This window comes from Tympanuchus pallidicinctus, unplaced genomic scaffold (assembly GCF_026119805.1).
Source record: "Tympanuchus pallidicinctus isolate F22 unplaced genomic scaffold, pur_lepc_1.0 scaffold18, whole genome shotgun sequence".
Taxonomy (NCBI): domain Eukaryota; kingdom Metazoa; phylum Chordata; class Aves; order Galliformes; family Phasianidae; genus Tympanuchus; species Tympanuchus pallidicinctus.
Window position 1 is genome coordinate 7,701,719 of NW_026294699.1, and position 27,939 is coordinate 7,729,657.

General features: G+C 40.0%; 1 protein-coding gene across 1 annotated transcript in view; it reads right to left on the reverse strand.

The window, feature by feature from the left end:
* Positions 1-4,115: 4,115 nt before the first annotated feature.
* Positions 4,116-27,939, reverse strand: part of BMERB1 (bMERB domain containing 1) — a 44,781-nt gene continuing 20,957 nt past the window's right edge. Inside the window, exons 2-6 of the mRNA XM_052680132.1 lie at positions 23,692-23,815; positions 10,606-10,679; positions 8,255-8,369; positions 6,670-6,752; positions 4,116-5,439 (exon numbers count right to left, since the gene is read on the reverse strand). Of these exons, the coding sequence (XP_052536092.1) occupies positions 5,327-5,439; positions 6,670-6,752; positions 8,255-8,369; positions 10,606-10,679; positions 23,692-23,815 (509 nt within the window). The 3' untranslated portion in view covers positions 4,116-5,326. The remainder of the gene's footprint in view (positions 5,440-6,669; positions 6,753-8,254; positions 8,370-10,605; positions 10,680-23,691; positions 23,816-27,939) is intronic.

A 27,939-nucleotide genomic window follows, 5' to 3' on the forward strand; every position in this document is an offset into this window, starting at 1 on the left:
TGATACCCGCTTACAGAAAAGTGAATGGCCGAAGAGTGTTTGCATCAGTGAAGCTTGCTTATCAGTCTGGTAAGTAACCCTGTTGGCTTCTTAATCTTGTCAATTTCTTCTGCCTTGCACTTGAAAAGCCTTGTGTCTTTGCAACTAAACTTTTGCAATTGGGATACTTTATTTCTTTTGTGCCTTTGAAAACTAGAGGTCAGTTCTGGTTTTGAATGACTTCAATGCTTGGCCCAGCTACCAGTTCAGGGTACTGTGTGCCCATTGAAGGGTGCTGATGTACTCAAGTCAACATTCTACTGATGTGTGTGTGTGTGTGTGTGTGTGTGTGTATAATATGGTGTGCTACATTGTGCAGATGTGTGCAGCTGAGGTAACTAGAGATCTTACTCTTCTACAGTGTTCTAGTATTTGTTGAGAGGATGTGGTACAATGCCAAATCCTTTCCAGCGTGCGCTGCTACAGTGAATGTAGTATTCTTGTACAGACTGTGTTCATGTTTAGAATCATGTGAATGGAGGAAGTAAAACTTTAAATCTGAATAACAAGAGCTTTTTTTTGATGTAGGAAGCAAACAGTGATACTTGAAGGCATTATTTCTGAGCATTTTGTGTAGAGTAAGAAATGCTCCCTATAAGAAAAATCTGTTAAGACCCTTCTTAGTTTCTCTACTAATCCAGCCTAGAATACTTATCTAATGGAAAGCATGTTTTCCTTTTAGTTAATTTCTACTGATGTTGCATTTATTTTCCTTACTGATTTAATCAGTTTAGCTGTAAGCAGTCAGAAGCCTGATAATGCAGGTTGTACTTAGAATTGTTGGAAGTACAGATACCTTTATCTGAATAGGTCTTTAAATTTAAGCTTAGACAAGGGCTGAAATTGTTGCCAGCAGATTTAGGATAATGAGGTCATTCTGCAGCAAGACCTGGCAGCACCTTATTGGATTGCAGATTAGTGACTTTTTAAGAGTAGTATAAACACAACGTGTGAAAGGAATTCAGGGAGAAGCTTTAAAGTTGAAGTTCTTCGAACCTTCAAATTCCTTTCAAATACATTCATGATCAGAAACATGTATTAACAGTTTGCCAGTGAGACTAATTTCCAGCTAGAACCAAATAGTTCTGTTCTCAGCTAGAACTTTCAGTCTTACCCACTGTAAGAAGTCTGAAATCCCTCAAGTTTTGCTGCCAAGAGTTAACTCTGGCTATTCATTAGCTGCCTTTGAAATTCAAGTCAAAACTAGCTGCTTCAGAGTTGGGACCATGTCTCTGAGGATGCAATTCTATATCTCATGTAGAATGAGCTCTAACTCATTTGAAGCAGTAGACTTCAGTCAGCTGTAAGTGCTTTGTAGTGCCAATAGCTTGGCTTGAGATCAAACTGAGTAGAATATTGGGAGAACTTTCTCCTTAAGTGTCTGCACAGCTGCAAATGGGAGTGTGCTCTTATGTCTGTGTGAGAGGGCATGAAGTGTGACGAAAAACTGAATCACACGTGAACTTAGCCAGCCACGAAGGTGAAGGCGTGCCCAAGTACTTCCAGCCCTGCAGATCGGCCTGCAGCTGTATGGGACGTGATGCTGGTGTATGCAGTGTTCTTGAAAAATAAGTAAACTACTACTGTTTCTTTTTGGAGGATGAGGGGAAATGTTCCTGAAAGAACTTGGGAACTTGTATCTTGGGTAACAAGTCGTGAGTAACCTGCAGTCATTGGGACAGTCAGGCAGAGGAAGTCTGGATGGTACAATCTCTCTCCCCATGTATTGCTGGTTTTGAGCAGACATTCCTCAGTTGGGCTGCAGGGTTATGTTCAAAGCTTTCTGTTGAGCTGAACTGGATTTTGTTGGAATGATACCCGGTTCTATTGGGACAGTTATTTTTCCAAATGCTTGGAGCTCTAGGCTGCTGTAACGTTTCAAAGCTGTCTGGGACAGGCACGACACTGGCTATTTGCTTTCCTGTGGGGCCTGCTGGAGGAACTTTTTTTTTTTTTTTTTTCCTCAGTAAGAACCATTTCATTTGCAGTACTAACTTAGCAAATCCTTTTTCTTGCAGAACAGTAATCCTTGTTTTCAAAAGTGCAGCGTGGTGAATGCATCCCACTGTAACCCACAACCACTTCCTTCGGTATTAAGAACAAAACAACACATGCTTAGTATAATACAGCAGCTTAGTTTATTTGGAAATACATTTAACTTTGCTGAAGAGTCAGCAGACCTAGGGGAAGGGTACAAGAGAACCATTTGCTGGTAGAACTACTGATCAGTACAAGTAGCACTTTGTCACTTTTCTTGTTGCAAACTGAGATCCTTCCCAGAGCTTAGCCACGTTTACCAGCTCACAGAGAAATGTTAATCTACCTCCAATTTTCCTCTCTCTGATGCCTTGCTGCCTTTTTGGCTGGATGAACAGCCAGAACTTCAAGAAAAGGTTTTACATGCTTTGGTCAAACAGATTTCCCTTTTGCAGACAGTTGACAGGCATTGGAGAACTGGCTCTGAAATGATGGCAGGTGCACTGTGTGGCCATCTACATGTTCTTGTCTCAAGTTTTCTGCTGGTTTTGAACTGGGGGGGAGTGTGCACACTGTTCTGTATTCATTGGGTTATGGAAGCTATGATACTTGAGGGTAAGTACTGTATTTTTGTCTCATTTCTTAACACAAGGACTGATTTCTGCACAGTTCCCAAGTTTAATTTGTTCAATCACAGCTGTTGTTTGAAGCAAACCATCAGGGCTCTGCTGTGTTCTGGATGGACAACACTGTACACCAGTGCTGCTGACCCCAGCTGAGAGCTCAGCCTTTTATTTTTTTTAAAAAAGAAAACAACTTTACTGTGGAACAGCATTGTGAGCTCCCCATCCAAAAGAGCCACATAAGGAAAACCTTTCAGCTAAGGTAGTGCTTCTGGAAATAAAGTTTACTTTCATTAATACTGCTGTTTATCAAGTCCCTCAGGGCATATCACGTTCACATTTGTTGGGCTTTTGCTTCATTTTAATTAGAGCTTTGTAGTCATGCCTGCTGAATCCCAGTGCTGCGTAGCTTCATTTTATGTCAGTGAAATTTTAATTACAGACCTATGTTTTGCTGATAGCTTTTTCTTTGTAAGGGAGTGGTGGTAGGCAGCTGTGTGGCACATAGGACATATGCTGGTCATCAGCACAGCCTGGTTTAAACTCTCATGTTCTTAAGTCACCTCTTGTCTTCTGATATCTGTATGTGAATCCCTTCACTTACTGGCACTTGCAATACTTGATTGTAACAGTGGACCCTTCTAAGGCTTCCCTGCAAGTTGTAATTTTTTAACTTCCCTTTGACTTTGTGATGTAACACATCTATACCTAAAGACATAAGGAATTATCAGTATCTTAATAGGGTACCAGCAAATTCTGCTGAACTGGCCAGAAGTCAGTGGTCATTCCTTGCCCTTCCAAGTGTATTTTCCCCAATAGGCAAAGCAGTTCCACCCAGAACTCCCATAAGTACATGGGTGCTATACAGCCTCCAATTCATACGAGACAGAGTAGCTGTTAACAGCTACAGAGCCTTATGTTGTGCATCAGCAAGGGTGTCCAACTGTATCTGACTATTCAGCCTTGGACGTGTTTTCTTTCCACATCTTTGAACAAAGTATGTAATGTGCTTCATGTCTTAGTGGAAGCCTTTGGTGTTATTTCTTCCTCAACCCTTAAATCTTAAGGATCTTGTCACCGCCAGTCCTGCATCACAAGCGAGTCTGCAGTGATTCTGGAAATGCAAATGTTCTTCATTGAACCAGTCCAATTCTAGAGAGTTGTTTTTAATTTGTACAAGAACATATTGATTTACTCTTGATGGTGTTTCTCCTCAAAACTTTTCTCCTCAAAAGTTTCTCCTCAAAGCTTTTTAAGATACTTTCTCTAAAAACGAGTCTATTCTTTTTGGGTAGCTCTGCTGTTGGTATTTTCCCCCTTTATGCATAACTTTTGTATACTTTTGTGGTTCTTTTGTATACAAGTGCACATCTAACTTGGCTGGTTTTGCAAAGTTGAAGCTACTCTTTAAAACTTTCTTACTTGAAGGACTTTTGCTATCGGTTTGTTGCTTCTAAGCCTGAGATTGTTTTCACATTGTATCATGTACATTTATTTTATTATTTACACCTATCACAATACACATAGTCACACACCAGCTACTGACAGCTAATATTAAATTCTACAAGTTTTAATCTGCATAGAGACCAGAAATGCATTAAATGGAGAAACACACAAGTCTTTCTGTATTGCCCTTAATTTTCAACCTATTTTGTGTAGAATATGATCATCTTCATACCACAAGTGTCTGCTTCTGTATTTTTATATTTGTCTTGTGGCCAATTTGTATTGGGTAGCTGATGTCTCCCCACACTTAATAGCTTCTATTTCTCATGGTCATTAATTATGCAATTAATAGTTGGTTTTAAGCTATTAGAAAAATGTTGGTTCTGTGTTGGTGTGTTCAGCTCTTCTCCCAGCAGCCCATCACTGGCAGGTAATCTCATAATGCATACAACTTTAGTAGGCAAAAAATTTTGCAATTACCCCTCTGACTCTGTGAAGTGAAGAGCTATGAGAGAAATAAGACAGCTGGAATAATCCTTTACATACCAATCACTGTAGCTGTGCTTTCTAGAGCTTTACCAAGACTTACTTTTCCCAGTGAAAGCATATTTTGAGTAACTCAGTAATCAGAGGGTATAAAATCTATACCTGCTTGTAGCATTCTTGTTACTGACATTTAGTTTTGAGAAACAATTCAAAGTGAAACTTCACAGCAAAGTAGTTAACTTACAAGCTAACGTGATGATTATTTTGCATGTAACATCAGTTACCCTAAAATTGTTTAATTTAATCTATCAGTTGTCTTACATACTGCAGTGCTATTTGTGGCTCTTATTTTAAAAAGTAGCCAAAACAGAATATTCCAGCAAATGTTTGAGTGTTGTTTATGAGAGGAGAAAGGTATACAACAAATTCTTATGAAGTGACCTACTAAAATTGCTTTTTTACACATTACTTGATGAAACTTCTTTCACTTTTATCACAGGGATATTTTTGTTAACAGTATTACAGATCTCTTCTGGTCACTGGACAGCCACTATATGGATTTCTTGCTTTTTTAGGCATGCGTGTTGAGTGATCCATGCAACAGTGAAGAACCTGCCATTGTACATTCCACGTGTTACAGCTGCACCACAGTTGATCTTCATTCATTTAGTGGGATGCTGTTAGATGCCTCTACCCTACAGTTTCCTTCAGTGAAAACATCTGAAAAGACAACAAACATGGTAGAGAGCCCAGAGCTACATGATGCTGCATTGTGTGGCTCCACAGCAATCTTTAATGATGGCCAATCCTGCCTTGGCAATGGCGGGCTTGCTTGGAGGAGGTTCTGCCTTCTTTTCTGTTGGGCTGCCTGCAGTGTTCAAGACAGGACACTATTACAATCAAGCTATTCCTTCCTGCTCCTGGTTTAAAGTAATATAACTAATTATTCTCCCCATCTACCTCCAAACCTTTTAAATTTGTTTCATTGATAATATTCAAGATGCCTTATCCATTTTCAGGAAGGAACTAGGAAGGGTTAAAGAATCCAGACATCCCTAAGGGTAAGCTGCTTGCATCTTGTTCAGTCCAGGTACTCATATTCACACGTGCATGGTCAGATAAAAGGTCCTCCCACAGAGAATCACTTACTGTACTGAGCATCTCTGAACACAGAGCTGAAGAATAAGAATCTTAGTAAAGGTTATTCTCTTCAACTTGGATGCCCTACCTATGAGAACAAGAAAAAGGCAGGCTTTCATTTTTTGGGGGGTTGAAAAGAACTACAACACTAACGTTGTATTTAATAAACACAAAATAAACTAACAATGAAGGTAAGTCATGCTGAAAGGATAAAAATTAGTGATGGATCTTGAAAATGTTTCTGCAAACCGCATACTTCAGTCATTGCATGTTTTCCTGAATGTTCTATAGCAAGCTGTTGATCTATGCAAAGTGGTGGTGTTTGGGTACTAACCTCTTCAGCTTGGGACTGAATTTACCATCCATGCACACTGCTCCCACTTAACCATTTCCATGTCTGACAGGTGAAAATCAATCTAGTAATTCCTTTTAAAATTCCTGCTGTGACAATTCTGTGTGAAAATTGGAACTAAAAGCTTCCCAGGGATCAGGAAATGTGTGTATTTGTAGTACTATCTGTAATCAATTTGCATGAGTTGACTGAAGTTTATTTTTGGTGGTAAGATGCAGGAGACTTGGGGCAGCTGTTATACATCTTGCCAGCTGTAAACTAGACAGTCTTGACTTCAGGTACCCAGCATATTGCTTATGAGGGTTTTCCAGACTTCTTTGTGAAGCTAGAAGGGAAAATAATTGGAGGCAAAAAATAACACCAACAACCAGTTGCTTACAAAAGCAGGTTGTGGCAATATACCAATATAGTTTGCATATTTAAAATGTAAAAAACCACCTGAAGTGGTTGTATGTGGATTCAGTTTTAAGGGGTAACTGGGCATCCAAATTCTAAGTGGCTGTAGTCTAGATTTGGCAGTGGTTGGCCCAACATCCATTGATACACCCTTATATCCAGTGTCCTTGAGATTATTCCTATTATTTTTCTTAATGTTCAGGAACTCACTGGTAAGAGACGGTGTTGCTTTGTCTAAGGGTTTTAACTTGGTGCGGAGGAATTCAGCCATCTCCTTGTCTTCTTCTTTCTCTCTGAAAAAAAGTAGTATGTTAGACTACTCTTTGTTGGCCAACAGGACAGTAAAAGGCATAACAGCTATGATCAAATCACTACTAAATGAGGGGCTTTCTTCTTGTCAAAAACTTTTTTTTTTTTTTTTTTTTGCTGCTTATTAAAGCACAGTAGTTGCCTACATGAAAACATGCATGAGTTTTTGTTTTTTTTTTCCCCAAAGCTCTCTACTAACAGTGCTGGATTTGCTATATTCTCTGATCAGAGGATTTAAACCATAAAGCATCATCAATTTTAAGATGGCCTCAAAGTCATTCACCATCCTTCCTCTACAAAATAAAGCAGAGGATATAAGCATGCTTAATTTAAACATCAACTTAAACAAAATGAGATTCTTCCACTGGCACAGTCTTCACCAAAACAAAGTATGTTTCTGTTTCCACGAAGGCCACAATATTATCTTGGGTACAAGATGATGTCACTGTCCTTGATAGCCTCTAATAAGGATGTTTTAGTTTCTCTGCTAGCTTATTTAAACACTAACAGTGGGAGCACTGTTGGAGTATTTCAGAGCAAAAGCAGACTTTATTGTCCAAAGCTTTAAAGCAAAGCATCAGGTATTACTGCAACTGTCAATCAACGCCAATGTAGCCACATCTGCACAGTGCATGGCACTATGCTTTCAGAAGCCTACAATTAGGCTTCTGTAGTGTCTGGCTGCTGCCAGCATTTGCAATTTGCACATAGAATCAGCTCTGGATTATGTTGTTAGCTCAGGCTTTTTGTCAGCCTGCTGCCTTTGGCCTGCTCTCTTTGATCAACTGCAGGACTGGCAAGCTTGCTTCCCCCTGGTCCTTTGCCTGCTTAGAATTGCAGTGTGTTGGAGCAGATACTGTCATTCACACTAAATGGGCTGATGGAGCCTTGAATCATTACTGCGGAATTAAAGAGGGGGGGAAGAAACAGGAAAATCCTGACTATTTATGTGACGTTGGAACTCAGTGCAGCAGCTCAAAGTCAGCTGTATAAGAAGACCATGACTCTGGGCTGAGATTCCCAGCTTGCTTATCATTTAGGTTAGGTAAACCTAAATTAGCAATTGCCTTTCCATTTTTTTTTAATTTTTTTTTTTAATGCCAAAACAGGGAAGGAATAATGAGAGCAAACTTAGTACCAATGATAATAATGGAGGTGTCTGCACCACCAGTGATAAGATCCTCTGGCAGCAGTGACAATCCTTCCGTTTGTAATGGTAAATGCCCAGTCACATTCTGATGAGAAAATGTCTAAACTCCTCTGTCATCATGGGATGTCAATTAGGACATTTCTGGCATGGAGAGCAGAAGTGCAGTATTTTAGGTTTTTGTTTTCCTTTTTCCACAGAATAAGGCAGAAGCTTTTAATTTGGTAACGGGTTTTAAAAGACCAATTTTCTCTTGGCAGTATAAATGTTCTCACTTATCCAGTGCAGAATTAGGCTAATGAAATCTTCAGCATGAATTTGGTTGCTTTTAGTTCTTACCGTAATCTCTCCACCTCTGCATCATCTACAAGAAAATCTCTTTTTTGCACCAGTCTATGAATCTTCTGAATCAGTTCATCTTCTCTTTGTTTCTCCATCTTTGTTTTTTCTTTTTCTGGTCAGAAATAGGGCAGGGAGAAAAAGGCTGTTACTTCAGATTGCAGGAAGCTGGGCAGGGGAACTGCAGCTGTCTAAGAATGTTTTGGTGATGGAAGTCCGTGACTGCAGAACCGTGCAGTTCTGTCTGCTGCCTCCTTTCTTCTACTTACCATCTCTTGTTTTTGTTCAGTTAGTGCACTACGGTCTTTGTGAAAGGCTATTACTTCTAATGCTAAATTACTCTATAAGGTGCTACTCTGCTGTTTTGCTATCTTTTTAAAGAAGTGTTTTGGCTTTAAAACAAAGAACCAAGAACTGAAAATCCCCAATGCCTCCAGTAACAGGGGGAAAAAAAAAAAAAAGGTCCATTTTTCTTCATTAAGGATACACCAGCTCCTCTTAATCTCAGGGAAAATGAGAACACTCCAAAAGGAACAATTTCTCTCTATTTCATGACAGGCAGAACCATCGTAAAATAAAATCTGGTAACAAGGCATCTTCTCTTTACGCTGCTGATAATAGGAGCTACTTTCCACTTCTTTCCATCTGCCCTCTTCATGGACTGTGAAACGTGCTCTCCCATCCCCTCCTCTCCTTAGAAAACCAGCTGCCAAATGCCTGAAATGCGTGCATCCTGTATTGTGGCACAGTACCATAAACTCAGTGACTGCATTGGCTAACAGCCCACTGAAACCAAAGAGCAGGGCCCTGTGTGGATCTGTAGTGAAAGGAAGATTCTGATTCAGGTGCTACGAATGAACCCATTTCCAGAAGGTGCTTTTTCTAGGTTAGCTACGTGCTATGTAAGCACTCTGTCCTGTGGCAATGCCAGCACAGCCTTTGTGAAGGTGAAAGTGTTCTTGCCAAAAGGTGGTGCTGCTGGAACTGCTCAGATGTAAATTCTGAACTTTTGCTGATATCTGCGTAGTGCTGAGGAGAAACTGTTGTCTGTTGATTTCTGCTTAACGCTTTGTGACTGGAAAATAGTTTCAAAAAGGTTATTGGGAAAAACAGACTATCGCATCGAAAACCCTCAAACTGATTAACCCTAGGAGTTAGGCAGAAGATAAAGGGGTTGAGAAAATTGCAGACCGAAAGAGGTGAGGCAAGGGTATTCATGCATAGCTATTTTTCATCACTCGTAATCCTTTCCCACCTCGTTTGAAAACCAACAACATACCAACAGCGTTGCTACAAATCCAGTGTGACCTGTAAGTCACTAAGAAGTGTAAAGAAGGGGAATACAAGCAACATGGTGAACATACTTTGTTGAGAGCAGAGAAAAGTGGAAGAGTTCTTATCTAAATGAGAATACATGGGCTCAGAGAGAGAAAAATGGACCTCTTTTTTATTTCATGATTGACCTGTTCTCTCCTTCCAGGGGAGAATGCTGTTTAAAGCTGCACAATAAAATGTAGGGGGAGGAGGTGAGCATAATAAAAGGAGTGTGAAAACCAGTCCTTGGCAGTGAGGTGGCAACAGATTACACCTGAGAGGTGCTAAAAACGTGGACTGTAATGTAGATAGCCTGGTGAAGCCTCCCAGTGTTTTCAAAATCTATCTGCAAAATAAGCAGTGCAGGACTGTTGTGGATGATCTAAAACAGCAAAGCTGTAGCAAAGCACAACTTCTCATTGATTTCAGCTGGAGTTTGGATGTGAGGATTGTAAAACTGCACACAACTCCAGTCCTTCTCTGAGCAATGTATTTGCAGTAAATTTAAGGCAGAATGCAAAGCATGCTTTTGCCTCTTGCTTTTTGTATAAACCTGTTTCTTTTTACTCTGGAAGGCAGATTTAACAACAGCTGAGACAACAAATTGGTATATCTAGGAAAAAATCTCTCATTCACAGTAATGGTTTTAAGACCTCCATTCTTCCTGTTATCTCAGCCCTCTGTCTTTTCTGCTTGACCATCTCCGTGCTGGTTGGTTCCCTCGAGATTCCCAAGGGAGTGCAAGAGCAGGGGAACGTGCACCTTATTTGAGTGTTATCTGCAGGTTTGCCATCAAGGGAGCAGTGAAATACAGCATGAAAACAACTGTGGATGCCAGAAGATCAAAGATGAGAAGGAAAAGAGAAATAAAAATAAGGACCAGAGGAAGAAGGAAATATATGAAGACAGACTATACAAAAGAGCCCTGGGTGGAGGTTTCTGAGGGAGGTCTGCACTAAGAGCAGAGGTGTGCTCCTGAAACCATCTCCTGCACTGCCCAAGCATTATCCTGATACTGACTTAGAGACAGCCATTACCTGGGATAGCTACCAAGCTCTGCAGCTCCTTCTTAAGGTTCATAATGTCTTTGCACAGCTGAATGTCATCCATCCTGCAGAAAGAGAAAAAGCACAGTCAGAGACATGCAAATCCCATCCCGTGTTGACAGAACCAGATGGATCTCATATGAGTATGTGGTACTGTTCCTTTCCTGGGACGTGTACCAGATTGAAGGGCAGGGTTTTAACCTTGGGATTCTTACGCAGCTCATTCACCAGCTGTAACAGATATGGACTATAGTACAGCTTTTGCTGTTGAGCCTTTGGTTACTTGTTTCACTGATTTGTACGGAGGTCAAACTTGTCACTGCAGATTATTTTAATTGTATCTTGAATCAAACTTTACAGAGCAGGTATCTCTATATATTTAATAGTTATGGAAAACATTGGTGTGCTATGGTGCACGCATTGCAGCAGCAATTTTCATTGGGAAAATGGCAAGAGGGAGAGCAGCAGTGGTCCTGGAAAGGGGCAGCAGAAGCTGGTGTGGTATTTGGCACAGCCAGAATGAGCTTTACAGTCCACTACTAATTTTCTTTGTGACCTTACTAACTTAGTCCTGAAGTTAGCAAGGTTCAGCAGTCTTTCTAGCAAGAGTTGTATTTTACTGCTTGAGTCACACTGGCAGCCAAGGCTCATGTACTTGTTCTGAGGGCTGCATCATGGGGTTCCATTGGAAATCACACCATAAAGAGCACAAAAAGAGCCCATTTAATTAACTATGCATATTTCAACTCAGCTGTCAATCCTTGTCTGCCCAGATCTGTGAGTCGTTCTTCTATAATCCTGTGCCTGAAGGGCGGTTTGCCTGTTGCCTGAGCACCCAAAGGAAGCTGAAGTTCTATCAGAGCTTGGGTTGTCGCAATGCTATTCCAAGATAGGAAACCCGAGGTATTAGAGCATGCGAGTAAGAGTGCATGAGTGCACAAAGTACAATGCAGTCAAATTACAGAATTAAGTGAAAAGTGGAAGAAGTAGGTGTGTCTGACACGAATCAGATTTTAATCGCAACCTAAGAACTTTTATTCTCCCTGCCTCCCCTGCACGGAATGCAGGTCTCCATGGGGAGCCGGCCCTCAGATGCTTTGCTCATGTTAGTAGATTGTGCTGATCCTTGTCTTACTTGCTGCTTTGATCAACTCCATTTTGCCAGTTCCCTTCCATTCATTGTGCTATGACACCTGTTTCTAGTATCTTTTTTACTTCTCTCTTCCCCAGATGTCACAGTGAAATACCTCTCATAAAATTCTTTATTGCTAACCTCCTGATTTAGGGGCTTGGGCACTGTTCTGGACTTCCAGAAGTCACTGAGATAATAAAAGTTTAATTGTCTCTCAAGGCATTGCACTCCTACTATGCACCTGACTTACAAGGCTTGCTGTTATTGGCAAGATTGGCATGTTATCCTCAAGGCTAGCCCATGGTTCACTGCCATGTATGTTCAGCACACCTGGCAGCAGAGACCTTAATACAAAGGATTTTTCTTACTTGGACTCCTCATATTCATACTGATCATGAGCAAAGCCTGTTTGACTTTTGAGATCCATCATGCTAAATGGTACTGAAATGACGCCTATCAATTAACAATCTTAAACACTGTCCCCTCACAGAATCAGTATTCAAACTGTGCTGGGATTTGAGCAAGCCACGCAGCTCCTTATTCATTCAATGTTCATGCCATTTGGGTGTCATTTTAATATAATGAGTGTTAATATATTTGAAGAAAATGGCCGTGATTAACAGAAAGAAGTTTTTGGCAAGAAACATTCACTGCTGAACTGCTGTATTCAAATAGCTGAGGGTCAGACCCTCAACTAGCGAAGAGAACAGTGAGTTTCTACTTTTTTCCTTTGAGGAAGATTGGGCCCCATTCTGGAAAGATCTGAAAGATGCTATTACTTCACTGCCTCAGTTTGGCTCTCTGCCTTCTCAAGAAACTCCAAAAGCTAATGCCATTGCATTAAAATACCACGGGTAGTATGTTCCAAGTGAGCAAAATCATCTACGTCTGGGAGTCCCTGTGGAGTCCCTGTGCTCCATATTACCTATTGGTGGGAAAAGTACAGGCTTTGTACCCTTTCAGCAACTGTAGATGCAATTGCCTCCACTATTCTAGGTTTCTTTTTTTCTTTTCCACCTGACTGCAGAGCATACGTTTTGCACTCTCCATATGCATTCTTTGCATTTCATTCTCCTGTCTCATAACTCACAGGAGAGAAGTGAAAATGTGGCCAAGCACCTCGGGGCTGCAGCAGCTCTGTGACAACCTGCATTCCAAAAGTCACGCTCCAGGTGACTTCTCCAGAGTCCCAGTTCCATAGACCAGTGCATTCTGATGATTCAATTGACCATCTGTACCAATCCCTTAGGCACACAGAACATCTTTCCTCCCATCTGTGTCAAACAGCCTTTGTGTTTCTCATCCACTCCATGGTGCCCATTAGGAAAAAAATCAAATTAAAAGAAAAAAAAAAAAAAGATATGGTTAAATTACTAAAGGAGGGATATGGGATATATTCATCCCATCTAACTGACTTAATGAAAGCAGAAAGAATAGCTGTTTTTTACTAGAAAACATTCCTAGCAATTAACACTGTATGTAGGGCAGCAACCGATGTTGTGGGCAAGGTCCACCTCACTGCTCTCAAAGAAAAGGGAAAAGAACAAGGTCTCATGGGGAAGAAAGTGCTTCGAAGGCTGTTTAATTCAGACTGTTATATGAACCTCCTTCTCTTTTCCCCTTTGTGCTCTGGTTCCTGTGCTGGATAGTCAGGGTTTGATGGAGAGCATATCGGCAGCACTGTCAGACCTCTCAAGGAAGTATAAAAAGAGCTCTGGCAATCTTAAAGAGAGCAGGAATACATGTAGCACAGAGAACAAAAACCCTTTGGGTCCCTTAACCTTTTACAGAGAAGCTGGAGAGACGTGCTGAGACTATTCTGTAGCACTTGATGTTCCATGCTGTAAGTGCGATCCGTCAGATTGCAACATGGACAGGAGGAAAAGCTGCACAGACTACTGTCCAGCTTATTTAAGAGCACTGCTATGCTCCCTGTGCACCCAGTGCTCTTCTCGAAGGAGAGCAACACAAGCAGGCTGCTGTTCTGTGCTGAATGCAGAAGGATCCCTATAGAGTAGCCCAGAGTACTGAAATGATATCTTTCAGCTCTGCTTAAGCAATCTCCAAAGACATATGCATAAAATTTGCTATATCAACACAACCTTTGCTGAACTCTCTGTCCTCTGGATTTTGCAGTCCCTGCAAAATCATCTTTGATGTCATAGAAAAAGCACCAGTAAACCAAACAGCGGTTACAATATGTCTGTTTCCCCCCCAGGCTAAACTTTAAATGTCTGCCCAGCAATTCTGAATATGTGAGTTATGAGGATGATAAAACATTTCTCTTATTAAGAGCCCAAATCCATTCCTGGAGAAACTGAAATAGCAATGAGCTAGGGATGGACTTTCCTGACACACAGTATGTAATTCTGTGCTTCTGGTTTTTGATGGCTTATTGCAAGAAACCTTCTGTATGCTTGGAGATATACCACAGAAGCTTGTATTACTTTCTTTCTTGGTATTCAAACTGTTTTATCAAAACCTAAAAGCAGATTCTTTTGTTTGCCCTTAAAAATGAAAAAATAGCTCAAAATGAATGAACAGCGTGAGCAAAGGGTTTTCTAAACATGTCACAAAACGACAGGAAAATAAATGGGTCGGAAGAGTCTTCAGTAATCGGGCATGGTGACTCAACCCTGATACATGCTTCTTTGGTGCAATTACCAGCAGCAGAATGCTGCAGGCACTGTCCTTCCCATAAGATCCATAAGTGAGGTGACAGCATGAGTCACCTCTGTCATCCACCATCTGGACGAGGGGGCGCAGGGCAAAGAAATAAAGGAGACCTCCTGTTCAGCTGTGCCCTGGAGGGTCTCTGAGGCTATAGAAGATAATGGCAGACAGAGAGGAGCTAAAAACAAAATATTCTGTACTGAAAATGGAAGGAGTATTTTGTTTTGTTTCAATAAAAATTGTTCCATGACAGTTCTTCTTTTCATCTGAGGAAAACCTGACTCCCTATTATAAAACCCAGTAGCTAGCTATAGCTGTGCTTTCTTCAAGAAATGAAGAGAAAAAGGCAAAAATGATAGTAAAAGGCAATAGGAAAACCTGTAAATGCTCACTGTAATCGTCTGACAAAGAAAAAGAGAGCCAACAAGCTTGTCAAATGTTTAAGATTTGTGGGTTAGAACTATGTAGATCGCTCTGAAAGTAATACCTCCTATTTATTTCCATGGAAACCACAACAGATGCAAAGAGCACGATAACATTATTGGATAGAGCAAATTCTCAGCTACCAAACACTATTTTGCAACACACTCACCACCATTACCTGTGCATTTTTGCCAGCAATGAACAAGACCTGCATGCCATGCTCATAAATCTGCACCAGCAGAGGTGACCAGCTGTCACTGTCACTACTGCTGAAACACACCACCAGTGCCTCACTGTGCAAACAGCCACTGTTCAGCCTCCATCAACGTTCAGCAAGTGCCCATGAATGTCAGCGGTGCCATGTTTTCCAAATGGAAGAAAACCCCTTTGCTTTATACACACTTCCATGTCTGACACCACTCTGTCAGAATGCTCCTCTGCTGCCATCTGTCACACGGCAACAAAATATCATGGGATATTGGTGGGAAGGTTCAGTTTCCACTGTCATTCCACCAACATCCGCCTTGTGACATCATGGGTCAACATAATAAAACAGGAGGCATTACTTTTGGAGCAACCCTCACCATATGGGATTATCACCTTATTACTGAGCTCAGCATCTTGTGTTTCTCAGGCTGGAAGACACAAAGCTGGCAACTCAGATAACAGATTGCTGACCAGCCTGCTTCACACATCAGGTTACAAATCAAAATCCTATGATTACCTTTAACTGTTAAATTAAGCAAGCCTGACTTTTCTTGCTAAAAGCACTCTTCAGTGGAAAAGTGGTGGATAAAAGCACTGGACTGCAACGTTGTAAAGCGATGCTGTAATTCAGCTGTCATTTCATTCAGTTGAAGGTGGCAGGACCTGAAAATACCAGTCCCTGGAGGTCACATTTTAGGCATACTTCACAGAAATTCAGAACGTTGTCTGAAGAAGCTGCCTATATTTCATTCTTACTGACATTGTTAAATTCTCTTGAGCTCAGCCATCTCCTCTGTCAGTTATGAAGTGTTACTGTCAGCTTCACTAGTAACAGGAGCAAGAGCATTCCTGGGAATGCCCCACTATGGAAGGAAATGTATCTCTACAAAAATTGTCTAAGATAATATGTCTAAAAATATACAATGGGGTCGTTGGATATATATTCAGAAGTGTTTAAGACCTATTACAATATTATACAGAAGAGTGAATGTAGAAGCACAGGGTCAACTCATATGCGTAGTTAATTTACATTGGTCTGTAGTTTTATTTTTTGTTGTTGGGCAGCAGAAGCAGGAACCTCAAGTTTTCTGTATCAATAGCATCATTAGCAGAATTGATGATAAACTTCCTTCTTTATTAGCTTCCACATTTGACCTTTTCTTCTTTTTAAAACCAGAAGAACAACCATCTTGTATCAAAGATGAACAGAATATAAAAGTATCTGGTATGAACTTAAACACTGGCAATCAGTCCATTTCAGGACTTTCCAATCTGTTGCTGAACCACAGCTGATCTATTTATACTCTCCTGCATTTAGCAAAATGCAAGTGAGAGAGTCCACTGAAATTACAGAATCATAGAATGGCTTAGGTTGGAAGGGACCTGAAGGATCATCAAGTTCCAGCTCCCAGGTTGCAGGTATGTTTGCCAACTGCTAGATGAAATACTAGGTCAGATTGCTTAGGGCCCCGTCCAATCTAGCCTTGAACACTTCCAGGAACAGGGTTTCCGCAGCCCCTCAGGGCAGCCTGTTGCAGCACCTTATCACCTTCTCAGTGCAAAATTTCCCCCTGACATCTCATCTAAATATCCCCTCCTTTAGTTAAGAAGCCTCCTGTCCTATCCTAGAACCCCCTCCCTTTCCCCACTGACTATTCTTTCTCTGATGCAGCTTCTGGACAGCAACAGCACACTGCTGGTTTGTGTTCAGTTTTTCATCTACCAGGACACATAAGTCCTTCTCAGCAGGGATACTTTCAAGGAGCTCTTCTCCAGGTGTGAATACATACATATCTCAGATTGCCCTGACCCAAGTGCAAAACCTTGCACTTTGCTTTGCTGAACCCCATTAGGTTCACAAGGGCACACCTTTCAAGTTTATCAAGGTCCCTCTGGATGGTATCCCTTCCTTCTGCCATATCAACTGCCCCACTTGGCTTGGTGTTACTAGCAAACCTGCTGAGGATGCACACAATCTCATCATTACATCACTGATAAAGATGTTAAAGAGTACCAGTGCCAAGACAGACCTGTGGGGGAAACTGCTTGTTACCAGCCTCCACCTGGTCATAAATCATCAACCAGAACCCTCTGGCTGCGACCTTCCAACCAATTCCTTATCCAACAAATTGTCCATCCTTCAAATCTCCAATTCAGAGATAAGGATGTGGGGGGGAGACCATGTCAAAGGTCATAACCTTATACTGAAGGTAATCACAACCAAATGAATGAACCTCTCACTTCTGCAGCTCTTGTGTAACTTGGTGTTGTGTCGCTCTGCAGTGATCACATAAAGCTAGGCACTCAGCAGACATACCCCAGTGTACTTCAAAACACCAGTATGCTGCAGCTACCACAAAAGACATGAAAGCAAGAATCCTATTGAACTTCTGTTATGTGTTATTGTCCTTGTAACGAACTTTGACTATGAATGTTTCTCCATGATCAATTTACACTAAATTTAAAATTCCACCATTGTGTCCAATATTATCTATAGTATAGCAATCATTACTGACGACCTCAACTCTATTTCTACATCAATGTCATAGCAGCAAAAGAGAGATTTCTTGTTTTTTGCAAAGTGGGAACAGGATAAATATTAAAAAGGAAAACAAAAAGTAAGCCTAACTGGGAGAAAAACCACAAACAAACAAATAAACAAACAACAGTAAAATACAGAAGAAAAAAAAACAAACAAAAATGACTACAAGGGTTAATTAGTACTCTGGCTAGCTAATGAAACTGTGGGGCTACTATTAGGAGTTTATTACCAGGGCAATGTCAAGTTACAGCACACACATCCACATAAAAGGTAATTGCTTCTGACATTACAAGTCAGCCAATATAATAATTTAAAATGGTCCAAAAACCAGAATGGATCTGTAGAGAATTTGGATGATGCAGATGATGCAGATGTTATGAGCATTCTGGAGAAGGGGGAGTCAGCTAATAGTGAGACTGTACAAAGACCAATTTAAACTCTAAGTCAATATGGAGGTAGTTCTGTTTTTTTCAGTGTTAGTTTAGCACTGTAATAACAGCACAGCCATTAAGCAAACATTGGCTGCATTGTGTTTGTAACATTTTTATAGATAAAACAAGGTTTATGAGGTAAGAAAAATTATTTTCAACAATCGCCTAAAGCAACCTAGTAGGGCTTACTATAGGGCTTACTATTTAATATCCTATATGCCCTATATTAAAAAATTGCCATTTGGTATTGCCTACATGGCAGAATTAACTACTCCCAAGACAGCTATCACAGGTAGAAGCAACTTGCACAGCTTTAGTTCAAGGTCATACAGTATAGCTGGCTTCGAGTTCTGCTCTCCATCTGGGAGGCCAGCAGTATCAGGCACTGGCAGATTTCCCAAAGAGCATGTTTCATGATGACAGTGACTGCTATTTCATATGAACTCAGTGCCTTTTCTATTCACAGCCATAGGCAGTAACTGTGGATGATGAAATCTCACCTATGCTATTAATACTTACTGGGTGAGAATATACTAATATATTTTAAAATACATGAATTCTGCACCACAAATGATTCTGAGCATCAGTTTTGATCTGTTACTGAATCAGCGGTCTGAGGTTTTGCTGCCTAAATGGAGTTAACACATGTATTATCCATTTTTACAATCATGTCATTCAGCATGTAAATTTCCATGCTCTGCAGTGATATGAATCTTAGACTGCTTCTAAAGCCACACACAAGCATCCAGAGCAGTAACACATTAAATGTGCAATGAGGAGAAAGCCGCATGAGCAGCTCTCTTGGCTTCTGGGTCTGTCATCTCACTAGGAAAGAATAAATGGAAGTGGGACGTAAGAATTTGAAAGGGAGAGCATGCATGTTCTAAAGTGGTATGTTTACTCTCCTCAGGCGCAAAGACAGATTGAAAATTTACATTTTGACCCAAAACTCATCTTACAGAGAACATTTTAGGGAATCAGCTGAGAGAAGTATGAGATAAGAATGAGAGGGAATGCCAGCTAGCTATAAACTGATGCTCTTACGTACATATTGTCTGCCTCCTATCAATGCGGGCTGAGTCTTCAGCTCCTCTGGAAATAAACCCGGAAGAGCTGGAGATAGCATAACTTAAAGAAATTACACACTATAAGTTGTGTAGATTTTTGTGCATAGGCATTTGTCTAAAATGTGATTGTACAATGCAAATACGGGCATTATTTAATTGAGGAAATCTTAATTTTATAATCTGAAAGTGTGCTTTAAATAAACGTCAGATAATTTTCCATAGCAAGTATGTATTCATCTGGAAATAACACGGGAAGAGCACAGCTGTCTTCAGCTGCCCTTCTTTTTCTTAAAGGAGGCAACAATAGCAGGGAGCAAAGCGAAGGACAGGCCTACAAAGGCTGATATCTGATATGCAGGTTGCACCAAGGTCTGAGAAACACTGTGACTTGTCAAGTGATTGTTTCAGCTGATTCTGCTTCCTGTATTTCTTTGTATCACTAAAAACAAGTAAAATCAGAAAGCTGCCCTTTTTGGCACACACCACCACCATCTTGAGAAAACACAGGTATTCCTCTTCAACAGACAGCTGCTGGTCTGGCACTACAAACAGCAGACAGTGCTTCGGGGAGCTGTGGCCCATACATGATTGGTGAGCCCAGTACAGGGACACAATGTGAAACACCATCCTAAGGATATCTTCTGAATTTTAAGACAATTTTGATGAAGTCTATGCCCAAATTTTTCTCTGGTGGGGGATGATGCAATTTCTGAAAGCTGTCAGCAGTAGTCATAGTCATCAGAGACGGTCATGGAAAAACACAGTGCTTTGAGAGCTTAGCTGGCAGCCCACGGCCCTTTGTGCCATACAGCCTGGGACAAAGTAAAGGAAGCACATGGAGCCTGTAAGGGTAGGTATCAAGAGAAGGTCTGTGCAATGGTACCAGAGACGGGGTGACCATTCTGTATAGCGCGGCTGAGCTCCCACTGGCTGGGCAGCCATTTTGATCACATGGCTGAGCACACACACATTGGGCAGCCATTTTGTACCATGCAGTTGAGTTCTCGCAGACTGGGTGGCCATTTTGTATTGCGTGGCTGAGCTCCTTCAGACCAGGCAGCCATTTTGTATCACGCAGTTGAGTTCTCGCAGACTGAGTGGCCATTTTATATCACATGCCACAGACTGGGTGGCCATTTTGCATCATGTGGTCGAGCTGCCACACATCTCATTTTCCTTCATACAGTCTAAATGCTTGTTTCACCCACGAGAACCAGCAGGCATTGGCATTGCCTCCTGTGGTTCCACAGTGGAAAGGGCTCCCTCTAAAACTGAAGTATAAAGTGCGTTCCTTGTTGAAGGGATTATCGATGCCCTTCCCCTTTAACCAGGACCAGGAACCTGCAGCAGGGTGAGTTCTCTTATCTGGTGACTGATTTCAGCATCCTGAGAGTGACTCTGACTCTGACTTTTGAAAGAGACTTCTCTTTCAAAAGGTGGAAATTTTCTACCTGGAGAGAGGAATCTTTTTGTCATCGACTTGGAGCAAAGCTGTAAGTAATTTTAGCATCCTGTAGAGCACAAAGTAAGTTGCTTATTCAGTGAGACTGCTGCAAAGAGATGGAACTAAAAAGAGAGGAATTAATTAACTAAAAGAACAAGTTTTGGTATTTTAAATCAATATGTGATCACAGACATGTATGTGAAATTTGTTCAAATACAATGGGCATTTTCTTTAATTTTGAAAACTGAAAATCCAGTGTTGACCTACTGATATGTGTGATAGGCAGTGGCTGGAAGATAAGAGGGCAAACAGAATCTGCTTGGATTTATATCAGAAAGAACCACATACACAGTGTTGCATGGTTTTTGAACACTGCTCAGTACTGCCTTTTACGCTCGATACCATTAAATCAATTTTTTTCTAAGCTTAATTCCACTGCCTGATTCCTTTCCTCAGATCTGCCAGGTCTTGCTTTGAGTTAATAATGATGATTAAGTAACTGGCTTTGATTTCTTTGCCGTCCTACTCTTTCTTTCACCCTACAGGGTGACTCTTCTAAAGCTGTTAGTGATGATGAACCACTCTGTAAAGATTTTATTTAGATACTGAAGTGTTAGCACCTGTGAGCACAGTAAAGTACACTGCTGTAATGACAGAGGAGCGACATATTTCATTTATCCCTTTTGTTGTCCTACAGACTTCATTAGTCACCGGTGTTACTTTGTTTAGCAGAGGAAAGGTAATGTTAATCCTTACATTAACACCCACTACAATAAGGCCTCAGTGCCTTAATTTTCAATGTAAGCAAAGCTGACTGTGTATCTTGCGTGCTCCTTGAGGCCGAGAAAACCCCACAGACATTCTATAGAGACAATAGCTGAGGAACTGCCTGAAAGAATATTCATGATGATCTTGCACATCAGCTGATTCACGTATAGATGAGTGAGAACATGCAAATTGACTGCTGTCCCTCTAAGCGTCCAGGCCTTCCTAGACCTTCCTAGACCTGTTTCTTCTGCATTTGTACTGGCTGCTATGCTAACCTGGATCAGTTCTCTGCTGCATGCGCTTTACTTCAAGGCTACTGCATTTCTTCATGCAAAATACTGACATAACAGTAACAGTATTGAAATTCAATAAACACTGTTGCAGAGCTGTTTCAAAAATCAGTGACAGTGAGTTTCATTATTATTCTATCTCAGTCTGCTTTGTACTTCTTCTTTGAGGAAAACAATAATTTCAATTTGTAGTTAGAACAAGTTTTTTCCAGGGATTAAGCCTCCATAGCTCTAACAGGGGAAGAGTTTGCACTGATTTTCATCAAAAACAGGTTTGGTTTGGAGTGTTTTGTTTCTTATTCTTGAGTGCAAATGCTTATAAAATACAATGTCCATGCTGTGAAAAGCTGTGGTGATTGCTGGTTTAAGTAAAGCTGAGAGCATCATTAGTGCTGATGATACACTCAGAGCATGAGCTCTCCAGCTTACTTCCTTTTTTTTTCTTTTTTTTCTTTTTCTTTGAAGTAAATCTACAATATGCTTTCTTCTAGCTTTGGGATCTGGCTACATGTGAATACAAAAACTGAGAAATTCAGCGAGACAGTGAGAAGAATGAACCATTATTTTTAAAAAAAGGACATTTAATCTATGGCTGGATGTGAAACTGATATGGAATTTATTAGTTGATCGTTTTGTTCATGCTTTGGTAGGAACTAAAAACCACCCAATTTAAATCAAAGGAATTTCTATTCTGTTACTCACTTCTCTCACAGCGTGAGAGAAAAAATGGGAATGCAAACATTTTCTCCATTGCTATTTGTATGTTTTATTCTTTTGTTGTAAAAGAATAAAAGGCTAAAGGAAGTATAAGATCTAAAGTGATCTGATTCTCATTAGAGCTGATCTTTGACTCCCTGGTATGAGCATAGGTGCAGCACTACTAGTTGGCAGGCACACTGTCCAAGTCAAATCAAGCACAGTTTCATGCAGGTTTTACAGGTAATTCATGGGGAAATCCAGTCCTGTCAGAAGAAATCAACTCCTAATATTACTTAAAATCATAACCTATCACAGATTTCTAGTCTTGGAGCACTAGCAATCCACTGCTTCAGGAAATAAATGAAAGAAATACATATGGCTGCATATAAAGCCTTCTCCAGCATGTCCATGAGTTAGAGTTAGGTAACTTGTCTGGCTAAGCATGTACAAAACTTAGACCACTGAGATAACTGAGTTGTGATGTTTGTCCAACAGGAGGTTAATAGTCAGCATGTTGTTAAAAGATAAATAAAACTGACTCACTGTGAGTGAAAGCTATTTAGAATGAAAGGCAGTAAAGAACATCTGCTGCTGTACTGCTTGAGTATTACTTGCAACATCCTTTTCATTTGTCTTTATTGTTAGGAATAAAAAGTAAAAAATATTTTTTTAATGAGACAAAGTCTAATATATATATATATATATATTTAATTCCCAAAGGCTATTAAAAGAAGCATGTGCTAATTTAAGTGATTCAGCGATTTAACAACACAAACTCTATGGACTCCATCATCAGAACTCTATTGGTATTCATTAACATTCATTTGGGCTCCTATGCCTGACCCTTTCGGCAGTTTTGAAAATCTCTCATGGAATACTGTTATTTAACTTGATCTATGGAAATGTATTTTGTGTTTATAACTTAATGGCTTTCATTTAGAAACGTCAAATCTTGGCTGCTGTTACTGTGGAACACAGCGTGCTCTCTTGTGTCATGAACTAAGACCACTAATGAAGTGAGGAATAAAGCCTGAAATAGTTTAGACTTTAGAAGCTCCAATCTCCTACCTGTTAATATTTCCTTCAGACAAATATCCTTTCCACAGAGGATTGAAGTCGGGTATAAAAATATGCTCTGTAGACACGTACTTTGCTAAAGTTTCCTTTTGTACGTAACACATCCCATTTTTATCGTCTGCAAATCATGCTGAATAAAAAAGACAATTTCCTTTGCAACTACAAAAATCATTTCCCAGTGGCATTTTGCAAGCATTCACCTAGCTGGAATGCTCTTTATCTTTCTTCCTTTTAAAATGTCAAGCAGATAAAAGTCTTCTAAGTAGCATTCTTTCCTATTTTGATTAATTTTGCATAGTGTTTCCGAGAGGAATTGATACTTACATAAACCTGAGTTCTGATTCTCTTCTGACTAAGACTTCCCGAAGTCTCTGGATCTTTGCCATCTCTAGCTCTATTTCCTCGGGCATCATTGTTGTTTCAGCCATTGAAATGATGTCAAGTTGATCTGCATGTGAAAAAGAGAGAAAATAAATGAAGCTGGTCAAACTATCTTAACAGAGCTTTTTAGGAATGCAAACTCAATCACAGAGCTACCTGGCTATGGAGTAAGTGCTATTAATGCACCTTCTAGCTGAGTGCTACATTCACTGGTTTCTGTGGTGTTTTGCTTGTTACTTTCAGTGTAACCATTTTGAAGAATCCCTAAGTCAAGTGACCTTTATTTCTAGTCAGAATCTATCATAACCCTAGGGAATCCTAACCCAGTGTTCACTCCAGCTCCGGTTCCTTAGTTGGTATGACGACACATTTTGTAAGAATAGCGTTAGCTACCAAGCTCATTCAAAGCAATTACTTGCAAGCATGAAGAGTCCTGTCTTAGTGTAAACCAATGAGGGTTTCCCACTCCCATTCCCAATTCTTGAAACACTTCATGCCATTCCATTATCTCAGCACGATCAACAGCACAGCCCAGAGAATAGCTAAAGATGTGACTGGAACTGATGTAGGGCCTATTCCTCTGAGGAGGTGAGTGTTCCTACTGAGAGCACTGATTAATTTCAAACAAGACTTGAGACACTAACGCATAGAGTGCCTGTGTATTTTGGCAGACATATCCCTGAAAGGAGGCCTGTTCCAACCCCATGAAAAAGGGGGGGGGGGAAGAAAAGAAAAAGGAGAGGTCAAAATGATTATGCAGAATAGAGGAGCCAAAAAGTATCTGAAATAAAAAAAAAACTTCTCAACTAATTATGAGATGAATTCCAAAGTCCCACATGATGGACTAAGCTAAGAAGAATTTCCAACAGGAACATGGAGTAGAAATAAAACTACAAAATCTCAACCAAAAAATCGTCAGAAAACGCATCTCTCTGCATCAGCTTAGTTTTACAAAGACCTGTTCTCCCAATATGGAAACAAATTAATGGAACTCTAGAAGATAGAAAAATAAATGCCTTGGGCCCTATATTTTTTTTCCTTGAGTTTTCTTTTTGTTTGTTTGTTTGTTTTGGGTTTTTTTTTTGTTTTGTTTTTTTCTTTTTTGAGGGGCAAGGAGGCTCTTTTGGCTTACTTGTTGTTTTAAGTTATCCTGTTAGTATTGCCTGCTATTTCTGTGTTCAGTTCAGCAGGAAGGAACTAAATTTAAAGATATAAGAAATCATTAATTTTTTAAGAGAACCGAATACTGGGGGGGGGAAATGACTATTGCTCTCATACAACAACAAGTCATCTGACAGTAGTTGTTCTTAAAACTCAGGTTGCAAAACTGGTTGATAGAGTAAGGCTATTTACTGCCTCTAGAAGATGGGCTTTTTATCAGAAATGATTGTGTGTGTTGGAGTATATTTACTTGAGGTACAGCGTGGATGGTTTAAGAAGTTTTGTTACAGCTCTGTCATTGACAAAGTAGTGACATGTAAAGAGTAAGGCTCCTGAGTGTTCTGAAAATCCACCTACCTAACAGGTGGTCAGAACTGCAATACAGTACTCAACAGATGTTCTACATTCTTTTGACTGCTGTTCAATAAAACATTGATCCTTTAAGTATAGTTTTGCCTCTTGTTGCTTTTCAGGCCTGTTGAGTTACTTTAACTGTAGCAAAATTAGATTTGAAAATTTATTTCTCAAAAACATATTAAGTAGGAAATAGGAAGCTACCATGAATTAAAGCCAATAATATTGGTAATTGGAAACTGAGCCACAGATATATTACACATATACATGTTTTAAAATTGATTCTCAAGATCTCAGAAAAAGGGATGGGGGGGGAAGGAGGAACCTTAATCCCACTCTGCAATTCTAGCTCTAAGTGCCCCAGTTTTACCCTCTGGGTCAGATCACACTGTGATTTCAATACTTCAGGAGGGGAGTTATGAACAAACCTCATGCCATATGTGCCTAGAGTCAGCGCTAGAATTATTGTGACAAGCGCTAGTCTACTCTGACCCCTGCAGTACAGTCACAGATTCTCCTTCACATCCTACTCAACGTGTGTTTGAACCAGAGAGAATATTCTTGAAAGGTATCCAAAATTATATTGATTTCAAAGGAATCCAAAATATAAGCAAGGCACCACAGGTTTAAAGGTAGAGGTAAATAAATATAGAAACTGTAAGATCTCAGTTCACAACCTGCCTGCAAACTTAGGGACGCAACTAGAACAACACAGAGACACAAGGAGTATTGCAGTTTGTCTCCACAGCAGTACATGTCCCATGAGCATACTGTAAATAAATTCTCGTAGACATTTCAGACTGGAAGGAAAAATAAGAAGAGTTCAATTAAAGCAACTCTGAGGAAAAAAAAACCAAACCCAACAAACGAACAGGACAGTTGAAACAGGAAGAAATGTGGAGGTGAGGATACAGAGTATGGTGATACTGTGGTGCTTGAAGAGATTTTAAAGAGCCAGTTCTGGAGGGGTACATACGGTTTTCCAAGAAGGAACTGAAGGATACAGTCCATACTTCATGCATGTTTATCTGTACACTTTTAAGGAACTATGTCATTTTGCATCAAATGTTCAGCTTTCCTGAAGCTCCCTTCCTAAAAGTTCAAAGGTAAATGAGCTCCTTTGACAGCTGCCCATTTACTTTACATATACATGAGTCCATATATATCACACACTCAATAGAACTGACACGTGCTTTGGCTCTCACTGAAGAATATGCATTTTTAAGAAAGGCTTTGAGGGGAAAATACACAATTGGAACACAGTACCTCCTGGAACTTTTGAAACAATAGAGAATAAGTGAGAGGATACGTGGAAATATAAGCCCCTAAAGAGGCCACAGGTCAGGATTCCCACCATATACCTTCATTGTTGTGATTCTCAAAAATCGCCAACTTGTTTGTGTCTGAACTTCTCTTCTAGTACTGAAGATAACCGGCCTATTCTGAAGGATAATTATTGCTCATAAAATGTTTTGTGCTCCTGCAATGAAACCTCTTGGAAATGAATCCGTTAGCATTATTAAGGCTTCAAGTAAAGCTCTAGCTCTGCCCTAGTGATGAATGACACCTTTAGTGCTCTGAGACATGGTTCTGTACAGCTCCATGCACGTCTCTCACCTTTTCATAACAGAAAGGAGAAACATTTCATTTTATTTAAAGCAGACGTCTCAATCAACTTTTTTTTAGCATATATTGTTGTTACAGAAATCAAAGCTCAGTCTGGTAATGAGCCAGAATTCATAAAGCAAAAGAGAAAGCAACACAGATTAGTCACAGCTAGTGACAGGATTGAATTATTCCACGCTGTAGAATCCCCAGGATAATTTCCGGTGACAAAGAAACAAGTAAAACATTATTACTCTATGCACAAAAGGATATTAACATGAAAATAATTACTATATAGAAATAAGATTATTGAGCTATTACATATAATGAGACTGAGTGGAGAGGTAAAACAGAAGCTACTTCTGCATATGTTTGCTTCAATTTAAATGTAGACTGGCATAGTTAAAACGGTTATTAACTTAATGATTACACTGCATCCTCAGCATGCCAATGACAAATGGAACATTAGCCACCTGTGATGAAAGCAACAAAAAAGTGAAATATCTACTAAGTTGGTAAGCACAAAGAAAACTTTAAAAGAAGCTTGAAGCAACAAAAGGAGAAATGGGAGAATGCACTGTACCAAGTAATAGTTTGAGAACAATTAGTAAGAAAAGCTGTACAGAAATGTAATAATCAGTAAGAATCCTGCTGCTGTCACTTGATGCAAGCACAGTGTAGTCCACTGAGAAGCTCACTGCACTCTACAACCATTAGCTTGTTTAATTCTACTAACTCTAATTTGGGGGGGTTATTATCATCATCTTTTTTTTTTTTTTTTTAAACAACAACTAAACACCACAACAAAAAAACAACAGATGCATAGAGAAAGTGAAGTATATTAATAATGCAAATAATACCAAACCTGTGCCTCAGGAACCTAAACTGTATCATTGTTATTCAGGTTGCATTCAACAGCAATTGGACCTCTATTCTGTGAACACCTATAGCAGCACACAGACAATGTGCAGTCCAGAGGCAGTAGGAATAATGAGTTGCTTATGAATACACAGCAAGTCTGTAGCAGAGCTAGTTCAAGGTCTGATGGATCACAGTGTCTCTTCAGGACAT